The following is a 12,784-nucleotide window of genomic DNA, read 5'->3' as shown; positions in this document are numbered from 1 at the left end:
CATTTTGTACAGACAGTGTATTTAGAAAAGTGCATTTTAGGGCGTTAGTGTCCATTCTAATTAATAATTCATCCATCAGTCATTTCTCCATAGTCTTTTCATTGAAAAAGTTTATTTTTCAAACTAAATTTGTGACCAATTTTGAGGAAAAAAGTATTTGTTGTACTTATTTGGGGGCCATTTGCTCAGCTGGTGGAGCGCGAGCACCATTTACAGAGACGGAAGTCGGCGCTGCGGTTGCCCAGGTGACCATTCGCTGCATCATCGCCTTCTCCTCCCTCTCCCTATGTCTATGTACGATTTAATAAAGGCCATTAGAACCTGAAACTCTTTTGAAAATACAATACTATTAATTTTTTTTATCTGAAAAAAAAAGAACAGGTGCTTGTCATTTCCTGTTTGCAGTTCAAAATCTACCACAGGACGCATGTTTTGTTGCCAGAATGCTTAAATTATTACTCTCAGCGGGGCGTTTCTTACCTCATCGACTTTTCTGAAATATATTTGCTCAAAGTCTGTCACAGTCACATTCAGGCTTTTAGTTCTTATTTATATTTTTGACATTTTTATCAGTATTTATCTTCGTAGTTTTTGTTAAAACAAAAAGAAAAGGCATAATAATAGTTTCCTTTCTCATGAATTCTACATGTAAACCATTTGTTATCTACCTGCTGCTAGGAAATGGATAGGGAGGGACGGAATGGCAGTTCGTTGGTAGGAAGTGGGGCTACTAACTACTAGCAGAGTTAGTAGAGTTAGTAGCCCTAACTCTGCTACTAACTGGCAGAGTTAGTAGCCCCAAACCGAGACAAAATCAAATACCTAAACAATTATCCCACCCCCACATAAACATCCGGACAGCCCGCAGAGCCGCTGCTGTCGCCTCCCAGCGCCTCCCAGCGCTCCGCTCTCCAGCCAAGCAGAAAGGCGAGGAGCGAGTGAGAGCAAGCTCACAGCAGCGATGGCAACTGACGGCAGCGGGACACCGCCCGAAGAAAACGACGAGCCGGTTTCATCAGATCTGGAGCTCAGCGGACACATCCCGAAGAGGCACGCCCGGGTCACAGTGAAGTACAACAGGAAGGAGCTGCAGAGGCGGCTGGACTTGGAGAAGTGGATTGACGAGAGCATGGACCAGCTGTACAGGGGCCAGGTGGGTCCCGCGGCTGCTTTGGCTCCACTGCATGCTGCTGCCTCTTTATCACCTCGCTATTTGATTAGAACTGGTACAGAAATGCAATAAATCCAATATGCAGTCCCTTAAAATAAGTTTTAAGGAATTAAGTTGCTATAAAAGGGTTTAAGGCGCCTTGGGGAGTCCCCAAGGCTCTAGTGGTCTCTGAGGTGTTGAAAGGGCAGAGGGGAGAAGGGGGGCTGCATCTCCTTACATGGCCAGACTCTGTGTATAAGGGCTGGGTCCCTCTCATAGATCTGTATCTGACATGGGGCTTTCTGTCCTTACATGGACATCATGGGACAACAAACTGAGGGTTTACTGAGGACGGGAAGGGGATCTGAGGAGAGGAGTGTCCCAGGAGGTAAACTGTGTGTACTAGATGCTGACAAGGGGATGGAGCACATCACTAGATGCAGAGAAAAGGGTGTTTTTGGATGCAACTCGATGGGTTTGTGTTGCAAAAGCAGATTTACTAGATTTTCAAGCAACAGAATTTAGATTACAGTGATAAAGCAAAGAACAAAACAGGTTTTGCACCTGCATTCCTTAATCGTTGCAGCCTGAGCATTGATTTCCTGGTGTGCTAAAAGTGCAAAAGTAGTTTCTGTTTGCAAAAAGAGGTTTGAGATTGTCGCTGATTGCAGAAATAAAAAATAGTCTTGTCCACAAAGAACAGACTGGGTGTACCGTAGAACTGCAGTCCTGCTTGTGCCAAGATCCCAATCAAACGGAGAAGCTCAGTCCAGTGGTGTGGATGGATGGCTTCTCTGCTTGTACAATGGCTGCTTGTTTCAGCAGAACAGGCCTTTGTTACAGTATTATGCAAACTTCACTATTCCGCCTCCTGGGTCTACAGATGTTTGCAGTACAAGGACTTTAGCCGATTCTCAGAAAATGACAGTCGACTCAAGCAAGAGAGATGTGTTCAAAGGTCAAAGTTCCTGCTGCTCTGACAGAAAGATCTATACAACAAATGCATTGATTGGCCAAAGTGTTTCGGATTTTGCTCTTCATCGGCGTCATCGCAAAGGATACACTGTAAAATCGAATCAGTTGTCTTTATTTAAAATATATGCAAACTTGTTGCCTCAAAATGTTTTTAGTTTTTCATCAAATCTATCTTCAGCTCCGTCTTACCGTCTTCACTCGTGAACACGTCACTTAGATACTTAAACTCACCTGATTGAGGCAGAGACTGAACGCCCCCGAACCAAGAAGGGGACAAAAGTTAAAATAAATTTGTACAGTGCAATAGATGGGAGGGGAAACCCAGATGAAAGTCCTCATTCACATGAACATGAAAATATTGTCAAAGAATAGAAAATAGTGAAACATGAATTAATTTTCTTTAAGAAAGTAATTTAACTACCAGGTTTTGTTTAATGAATTAAATGCCTGAATGATGTCAGAACATATTACAATAATCACAACCTCACTTTGTTAACCTGGACATCACATTTGTCTTCCACCGTGTGTGAAGGCCTTTGTTTCCTTCATGCACAAACATGACGACAGCACGTTCTTATTTTGCTACATTAGCAACATTTAGGCAAAATAGGTCTTAACTGAGAAAGGTCCAGAAACATAGAAGTGATTAAAAAGTTTCATTTGCAGTTTGAATGATTCAAAAGTTGGAAATGTTATATTTAATAGCATAAATGTTATATTTAATAGCATAAAAGCTTTTTGGCAGGAAGAGCAACGAATAGAATTTATGTTTGCATTCTTTCCGTCTATGTTTCTTTCACTTTGACGTACATCTTTTCCTCCTTGTCCTGTTTGCAAACATTTGACGACGTCAGGAGGCCGACATGCCGGAGGAGGTGAACATTGACGACTTGATTGACCTTCGTACTGATGAGGAGCGAATCGTGAAGTTAAAGGTAACGTGACGTGTCACATATTTTAGTGATTTGCTGTGTTTGGTGGCTTTGTTTATTCAGAAACAGTTTGCATTATTTAACAGTTCCTCCAATAGTCACATTAGTAGATTTAACAACACATTACTGTAGCATCATAGTGCCACAAATCTGAGGATAAATGTGTAATTTTTATTGTAAATCTGTGATGTTATTTGTTTTGTTTTGTTTTTTAACAGGAACTCCTCCAAAGCTGCAGCAACAACACTGAGGTGAGATTCAATAAGAATTGTTACTAATTTTATACACTTTTCAGCACGTTTGGCACGGTGCATAGTTTTGAACTCACTAACTTGAATTGGAGCATTTAATTTCTGATCTTGCTCCTCAATAATTTCTTTCTGTATTCTCTTGCCTCAATTTTAACGCAGAAACAGCTGACCTTTCCTGAGTCAAACATTGTTCTTGTACAGGCCTGGTATAAACGTCAGTCACTGGAAAATGCCTCCAGATACTCCGTGGCTTCTGCTGTTTGTACTGAGGGCAGGTTTATTATTGAGGCATGCCTAAAAACAAATAAAATGACTATAAATGTTTCTTTCCCATGTGATGATAAAATTTATTTATTTTGTTTTGTTCAGAAAATTTTTTAATTATATTATTCTTCCGAGAAGAAATCCCTGTTTGGTCTCAAAATCAGTTTGGAAGTAGAGTGATATTCATCTGTGCATTCAGTTGAATTTACTTTTACTGTGCTTACAGTAAACGGGGAAAGAATTCTAAATATTTGTGGTGTTTATGTACCATCAAATAAAATGAACATGCAGGATACAGGACCATGTATTTATACGGTCATAAAACAGCTTGTTATATTTTCTTTTTCTACATTTTATGTAAATGTATAAATCTGCACTTAAAGACTGAAGGAGGATCCACAAGAAACTCAAAGTTTGAGTAATGTACAAGGCAGCCGAGTGTCGGATTTTATTAATAACTTGGCTGCTTGTCTCCTGTGTCCGTTGCCACAACACAACGCATGTTGTTTCTCAGCAGGCTGTAATCTTCCATTTTACCCTAACAGACTGAAGATCAAAGGAAGAGTTTGACTGATTGTCTTATTTAACAGACAAATGCAGAAAAAAAGCAGCTATGCTGACAACGTCCCACGTTGCCTTTTTGTTCATTAAATTCTGATGCCCGTCGTATTCAGTCTCTGGACCTTCCTGTGTTCTTGAAAGAATCAGCGTTGATTTACGTCAGTAAACGGAAACGATTTGTTTTTTTTCAACCTGCATACATAAATAGATTTAGCAAAGCTTAATCCTCACATGAGTTTTATAATCCCTGAGAATATTAGATGGAGTCACAATCGAGTGACTCCATCTTTGGAGTTTTACAAGGCAACAGCAATGGAAGTGTCAGGATCTGTTCCGTATCTGTGTTTATTTTGAGTTTCTGTCTCTCTGAGTCTCCGTGTTGTCCTGTCTCCCATTGATTGTTCCCAGGTGTTTCTTGTCTCCTTGATTACCCTCTGTGTATTTAACCCCACCTGTGTTCTTTGTTCCTTGTCGTGTTTGTCCAGTACCTGCGAGCTTCTGCATCCGCTCCTTTGTGCTGCCTGGACTTTGTATGTTTTTTGGATTTCTGGACTTGTTTTCATTATTAAACCATCTTATTCATCTTACCCTGGGTCTGCTGCCTCTGCTGCACCACTCAAATCATGACAGGAAGTGGAGAAAAAAATGCTGTTGCCCATCGATATGAGAAGGGTTAAGAGGCTATCTATAGATCAGCAGATAGAACAACAGTTGTTTCCTTTAGTGGTTCTTGGTGGAGCGCCACCACAGGCGAGAGGGGGGGAACACGTTTTTCAAAGGCTTTGATTTGTTTGACACAATGCAGCGTGAAAGCGAACCACACCAACAGAAAATGTAACAAATGTTGCAATTTTGGTCCCTAATCGAACCGAGTGTACCAGGTTTGAGAACGCTGCTGGAGAATTGAGTGGGAGTGCAATTTGATGTTCCCACCTCCACTATCATGAGTGGTGGGTAATGACTGAAACAAGAAGGTCACAAACCAAGCAGCTGAAATGAGCAGCTGAGCCGGACCCTCCCTTGGGGGAATGGTGATGAGTTTGTAGACTTTTGGGGACAGTCTCAGAGGAGAGGCAGGAGCAAACACAGCCGGCAGGCGGGGTTTGGACATCTGGTTAGGACCGGCCTGAATACCAGGACTTTCTGTTTAAATTAAATGTTACAATTGTTTGAGGATTGACCCAGAGTTATGGTATTAGAAGCCCGCTTTCTCTTGATCAAATCTGATTGGTTCAGAAGACAGAAAGTCTGACATCGGGTCACCCTAAGGTTCTAGAGAGTAAGATAAGCAGCAGACATCATTACCAAGCCATCTTCCTGCTTTTTCTGTCAGTGTGATTTATGACTGTTAAACAGTATAAACACGGGGACACAAAACACATTCATAGCTCCAGAATGACATAATGTTGAATGTTAACAGCGTCCTGCTGTGTATGGATATCAGATGTCCATGAAAGCATTTCATGGACATCTGATATGCTGATTTCAACATTCTCTCTATGAGCACTGTTGTTTCTTTTAAAAACATAATTTTTTAAAAGAAACAAAACATTTTGAGTGTTATCTGAGTCTGCAGCATTCCTCATGTCATGTGTGATGCATATCCTGCAAGTTTCAAATGGACACAATTTGATTCAGGATTTGCCAAATTACAGGAAAGATACACAAAGATATCTTGTATTTACAAGATACTTGTAAATACACAAACATGTGTATTTACAAGGAACCCACATGTATCACGATGCCAAACATGTGGGGTTCCTTCAGTATTGTTCAGATTAAAGAAGAAATGTATGGCTTTATAGGAAATATATTCAATTATAAAGAGTAATACCAGATGGATTGTAATTTTAAACTAGTTGCTCCAAAATGAAAAAGAGAAAACCAAATCTCATTTTATTAAAGGAACGTACATTTTCATATGGTAGTTGTGAAGACAAGAATGTTAGGGAGAAATATGAATATTATTAATATAATTCTATGACAGCTCTGGTGGTATGGTTAGGGTCACTTTTCTGCTGCAAATGTCTCAAGTCTTATATAAAACTTCCCCGCAGAATGATGCTGCCAACACCATGTTTTACCATGCAGATGATGTGTTTCTGCAACATAGGAGTTTCAGTGTGGGGCAAAGAAATTCTGTTTTGGTTTGTTCTGGTCCAGTTCCAGTTGTTCTATTTTAGATGATGGATTGAACAGATGTGAGATGTTTAGTTTTGGATGATATTTTAAAACTCAGGCCTGTCCATTAATTTTTTTTTCTTCTACAAAAGTCTGCGGCAGATTATATTACACACCGATGAACATTTTATACAAGTTATGAAACATAGAAGGGCACTGGATTTTTTTAAGGTTAGTGGAGCAGAAGGTGATGAATAACATAAAATATTCTAGAATTGTAGCACATTGGACTGGCTCTGTTTGCTCTGATGTTTTCTTTTGGTAAAGTTTTGGTCATACACATATATTTTTTAGGTTGAAGCATTGCTTTTTTGGACACTTCTTCCCTCTGGTTTTGGATGTTGTGATTTTTTTTTTCTTTCACTCTTTTGCTTCCGAACACCTGTCATGATGTGTAACCATGGCAGCAAGGTTTTGTTTTTACAACTGGGAGCAGCTGATTAGCATCCAGAAAGCTGAAATAATACCTGAACTACGACGGCAGAGCAGAAAGAGAAGGAGGAAGTTCAAACCAACTCTTCCATCGATGACACGGCCAGGATCATATCCCCAACTCCAACATCTTTCCGCACAGCTTTCTAAGCTGATACTTGGATGATATGAGTTACAACAACATTTAGAAGTATTTTCATAGTACAAATCCACATCACACTTCTCAGTTGTTTATGAAAACCACATACCCTTAACTTCTACTTCATGTTTGTCGTTTACATAAAATCTCAATAAAATACATCAATGGTGTTTAAATAATGTAAATACTGAAGACACTGTCTACCAGTTACCGAATTTCACTCCTTAAACGTCAATGTATACGTCAACGGGTTGCAAAGCAAAACTTGAATGACGTGCCCGATTGCAAAATTTCAGCGGATCTGTGTGTGAGAACGGCTCTGGGTTCTGTGTTCTTCCTCAGACCTTCATCAAGGAGCTGGTGGCAAAGCTGGTGGGGGTCCACAAGCAGGAGGATCTGCAGAGCGAAGGCATCGAGCATCCCGTCGTCTGCCACAGCCTCCACCGCCACGAGCCCTACCACTTCAACAACCCGCAGCACCACTTCCATCAGACGCGAGGCCACAACCAGAGTCTCTGATGAGGACCGGATCAGCGCGTACACAAACTGACACACAAGGTTGGCTGTGTTGGACTAAAAAATTCAGGGATCGATAGAGCAACAAATATACTGACGCATTTCAAATGTAAGGCTTTGCTGCTGAGAGTTAAAGGTAGTGACTCTATTCACAAATGGCTCTCAGTTAAAGCATGAAGGAATGCAAAGAGAAACCTTCATTCTGCCAGAGTTAGGAGGCAAACAAAATCTAATCTACTACCAGTTAATGTTTTACCTGCTGCAAAGCCAGTCGATCTGGTGTCCTGAGTCCGGTAGAGATGCTCCAGCAGGTTCCTACTTTTATTCACAACTTAGTCCATGATTTTAACTGTGATTTGCAGGGGATTAATGCCAGATGTGTTATCTGTTATCAAAAAGATGCTTATAGTTTCTGTTTCATCCTTTATTTTTGCAAAGGGTTTCTTCAAAAGATTTGTTTTAAATGGTAAAACTAGCTCCATTTTCATCACAGATGTGCTCAAAACTTTATTCTGATAATTAAAAAAAAACACACAATTTCGCAACCAAGGGGTTTCCATTAAATAAGAAATGAAATTAAAAATCACACATGAATACGCAACGCCATTAAAAAAAACACGCCATCATCCTCCTCATCCTAACGCAGAAACGTTTCACCAAAAAACACATTTTTTCGAAGCTGCCACATTTCTGTTAGGCAAATCTATTTTTGCAATTCCAATTTGCACAATTAATTGGTTAATGGAAACGCAGCTACTGATGATTTCACTCAGTGGCACAAAGAAGTCGGGTCTGAACTTGACCATTTTGAGCTCATTCCAGTCAGACTGTATTTTTAATTCTGCTGATAATGAGTTCATTTTGATCCATTGATCCATTTGAAGAACTTTACCATGTATGCATTTAGAAATCAGCTTGAGGTTTAAAATGTGCACATCCAGTTTTTAAGAACATGGCAGTGATGTAATCTAGTTGTCTTATTTTTAATGATCTGATTGTGTTTTATCCTCAGTGGCCTGATTGTAGAGCTGAAACAATTCATCAGAGTAATGGTGATAAATCGATTGTTGAAATAATCATCAATTTAGTCGTCTATTAATTGCTAACTGGACTACACAAACTCAAAAAAAGGCCATTTGCTGAAAGAACAAAATACTCAGAACAGATATTAAGCCACAATTGTACAAAAAATATGTACATTTTGCATTTAAGATGCAAAAAAACCCCACTTTTGTCTGTATCCAAAACACTTCAAGTGGCATCTTTAGCTTCACTTGGTTCAAATCTAAAAAAATAAAATAAAAATAATTCTATTAAGCACATTTTATAATCCAATTATGCACTAGTTAATATAAAAATACATTGTATTAATGCTAACCTGAGCAGGAAGGGCTGAGCTTTTCACATGTACACATTAGAACAATTTTTAGATGCATCCTTTGCTACAAATGACCAACCGTTCACTAAAGGAATGCTACGCTGTTGCATTTTAAGCAAGAAAATGTTAATTTTCTTATTCAGAAATTGAACTCAATTGTTTGCTCATATGCATCTGGTAATGTGTGTCTAATAGTGTGTGAAAAATGCTTAAGTGGTTAAATGGAAAATCTGCAGAATGTTCCAATTTTTAAAACCCGATTAATCAATTAATCATCAGAATAATTTATAAGAATTATTATTATTATAGAAAATAAACTTAAGTTGCATCCCTGCCTTATTGTTCTATGTGCTGTTTGTTACTGAATCATTACACAGTAAGTCACTTGTGAAAAAATATTGTTGAATGAGTGAAAATGGTAGGAAGTCTGGGATCATTCCTGACTGGTTTGGTCCTGCTGTAATTCTACAGACTTTAATGCCTCTTCCTCTCAGAAGTCGCCTTTTACTCACCAGTTACATTTCCACGCAGGTCAACTTTTACTCATCATATGCTTCAGTGTTTCTCAGCTACTGTCTCTGGTTCTGCACTGTTCCTTCCTTGGACCAGAAATACCCAACGAAAACTGTCGTTCTGGAGATTTTCTGACCCAGTTATCCAACCTTTACAGGTCAAACTCACCTAAATCCTAAGGCAAAATGTTCACCGTGCTGCCTAACATAATTCACCCATAATGATGAGATAATCAGTATTACAATGTTATGCTTGATTGGTGTTTAAATATCACATTAAGCATGTTCTAGATATCTGATTCGTGCATAATTATGATTTGAAACAGCCTTTAAAAGTTTGAATTTGATCAAGGTGGATTTGAATATGAAAAATGAGCTATTTTACTTAAGAGTAGTTAAAAAGTGACCTTGAACTCCTAATAGGAACAGATTTCAGAGTAATGGGGTAAATAACCCCCCGCCCCCATCCTTTATTTGTTTCGATTAGATGGAAAGTTGTGATTTAAACTATTTTGCAGCTATCTAACTGACCATGATGTGAAAAACATTCCATATTCAGAGCTTTGGCAAAGTATTTCCTCCCCTACAGATTCTTCTGGGTTTTTATTTCTTTGTTGTTGATTTTTTCACTTTGGCTTCTTTGATGTTTCCGAACATCAAAAAAAATCTTAATATCAGACAAAGATAACCAGATCACAAAATGCAGTTAAAATTTTTATGGGACAAAAAAAAATCTATCCAAAGAAATCTGGTATTAGAAGTAATCACCATTAATCCTAACCATGTTTGTACAGCAGTGGTTTTTAACTCTCCCATTCAGGCCATTTTTGGCTGGTTAAGTTGTTATTGTTGGATCATGAACTGTAGCTCTAACAGCAGTTGAGTGCTGCACCACTTTGAATGTGGTTCTTTCATGTTCTCTTGGAAGAGTTGTTGATACGCTCTGGGAGTAATTTTGGATGTTCTGTGGATTATTGCTCTAACTGTAGCCTTAGAGATGCCTTACTTATTGACATAAAAATTTGGGAAGCTTTCTGCAGATTCGGTCAGGCTATCTTGGTTTGATATTAAAACTTGTTTTTGGTGATCTGAAATGTTTAAATATGACAAAAAAAACAAGAAATCCATTAGGAGGCATTTCACTGAACTGTATCTACATGATGTGACGCTGGGAATGAAGCCTTTGTGATCACTGAAACGTTGTAGCTTTTCAATGATGCATCTCTGCAGAGAACTGTTAAAAAGTCAACTTAATAAAATAATTTATGCAACTATTTGCTATTTGTTTTGCTTCATGTTTGCAAGGCCTCTGAAGAGCAGTTAAAGAAGGGAGCGCATGTTTCTGGAAGTGGCATTTCAGTTTAAGTAAAAAGAGTTTTATTTGTATCACTACAGTAGATAGTGCATTTATATATTTTTATTTCACAATATCTCTCCAAGTGTTGACATTACACTGTTCGCTGCCATGCAACAAATAAGATTAGAGACAACTCCACAATAATCCCTGTAGCTTTCACTCACCACAAAATGCATTTGCTTGATAAAATCATTTCTGTATTTGATTTAATTTAAACCAAATCACTGGTTTCCTTCTGTGTAATTTCTTTAAATAAAACATTATGAAGTTAGGAAACAAGAGCTGGAGAAACAGTCCATCCAGAGTATCACACTTCCTGCCTGAAAAAGACAAACACTCATCATTGGCTTGGATGGTTACATTGCTCAGGAACCACCAGTGTTGATCAGATGATAAACTGGGAGGATGTTGGAACACCAGTTTTTATATCAGCACGGACTAAGAGGGTGCAGACCAGGCCGAGCTCAACAAACGATACCTTCAATATCGACTGATAGTTAAAGTGTGTTGTAATCAAAAACAGTAAAGAGATTAAGTAGCAGCTTTTACGCATGGAGTATTAGCACAGCATGGGGTTGTTTTGCTGCTAGAGTTATGGGTGCGTTGCATAAATTAAATGGCAAACTAAAAAGAACTGGAAAGGTATTTAACTATACCTTTTAGAAACAGCTAGAAGGTTAAGACCTGAGAACAACTGAATGATCTAACAGGACAATAAACCTAAACAAACATAAAATTGGTTTTGGAATGTAGTAGGAAAAAAACATAACTTAATTTTCTGCATTTTAATTGGCTGAGGGACAGCTGAAGAAGGAGGGAAGTACAAGCTTACATTAATGAACTTCACTACAATAATGTCTAACAGTTAGAGCAAATAAATAAACAGATAAATAATAACATGAGATTAGTTGCTTGCTAAAGATTTATCAAAGCCATCAGACTGGATGGAAGTAAATTGGGAACATTACTTAATCTGTCCAGCAGAGAGCAGTGAAAACTAGATTTTTTTTTTAATACTGTGAGTAATCTCATTCAGAAGATATTTATTGTGAAGCTATATGTAGGTAGCTTAAATATTTATATGCATATAGCTATATATCCAGTTCACAAAATGTACTCTTCTGTATAAACAATTTTTTTAAATTTTGATTCAATGTTACAGTAATTATACATATCAGTTAATCATTTTGTATCACAAATCTGTCACATTTAGTCGATCACGAAATGCCAAATAGAAATGAGTCGTTTAAAGAAAACAATCCCTCCGTTCTGTGTGAAAACTTGGGGACTGTGGATGAGTGAGAGAAGAAACCTCCAGGTAAACGTAGATGGACTGAGCAAACTTTCATTAGGAAAGGTAAATAAATGACACAGCTTAAAGTTAAAGGCCCTGTTAACTCAAAATGATGCAAACATGTTAAGAGTAAACACGACAAAGCAGAAAAAATGATTCAGCCTGATTTATGTCAGAAACTCCAGACAAAGATGGAGGCCAGTTCCCTGGGTCTGTCTCCACCTAACATTCAGACCACATTTTGTGAGAATGAAGGTTGTGAGTTTAATCAGGCTGAAACTGTGATTCAGTTTATTGGTTATAAGAGACTTGAAAGAGCCTCTAAGTTCTTCACAGGCCGCCATTTTGAAACACGCAACAACCTATGACCTTATTGAACCTCTGACACATTTAAATAACAAGAGGGTAAAAGGGTAAAGTTATGCTATGTCATAGGTTCGATTCCAGCCACATGTCGATGTGCCTCTGGGCAAAGCACTTAAACCCAAATTGCCTACCGATCTTCGTATTGGTGTATAAATGTGTGAGCGTTTGTGATTGCGAGTGGGTGAATGTGACTCTAGTGTAAAGCGCTTTGAGTGGTCAAAATGACTGGAAAAGCGCTATATAAGTTCAGTACATTTACCATTTAGTAATGTTAGTGTCAATAGTTTGTGTTAATGGCTTATTTCACCCTAGCTAAGCAGTAGCATCCTACATAACTAGTTAGCACAAGCTACTGCTAACTACTATATTCAAAATTCACAGTTTGACCAAACAGTTAATCATAAACTCAATAGACAGGCAACATTTTAGCTAGCATGGTATTTATAATAACGATGTTTCGGCTTTACATTGGCTGC

The 12,784-nt window shown here is 38.3% G+C and overlaps 1 protein-coding gene across 1 annotated transcript; it reads left to right on the top strand.

Annotated features, from left to right (window-relative positions):
- The first annotated feature begins 859 nt into the window (after positions 1-859).
- Positions 860-10,567, top strand: ppp1r14aa (protein phosphatase 1, regulatory (inhibitor) subunit 14Aa). Its single transcript, XM_032577076.1, has 4 exons — positions 860-1,153; positions 2,980-3,060; positions 3,276-3,308; positions 7,228-10,567. The coding sequence occupies exons 1-4, from the start codon at positions 962-964 to the stop codon at positions 7,402-7,404; spliced, it is 483 nt and encodes a 160-aa protein (XP_032432967.1). The 5' UTR covers positions 860-961; the 3' UTR covers positions 7,405-10,567.
- The last annotated feature ends 2,217 nt before the right edge of the window (positions 10,568-12,784 follow it).

The sequence above is a fragment of the Xiphophorus hellerii genome, chromosome 11, assembly GCF_003331165.1.
Source record: "Xiphophorus hellerii strain 12219 chromosome 11, Xiphophorus_hellerii-4.1, whole genome shotgun sequence".
Taxonomy (NCBI): domain Eukaryota; kingdom Metazoa; phylum Chordata; class Actinopteri; order Cyprinodontiformes; family Poeciliidae; genus Xiphophorus; species Xiphophorus hellerii.
This window is presented reverse-complemented; position numbering and strand designations above follow the sequence as displayed.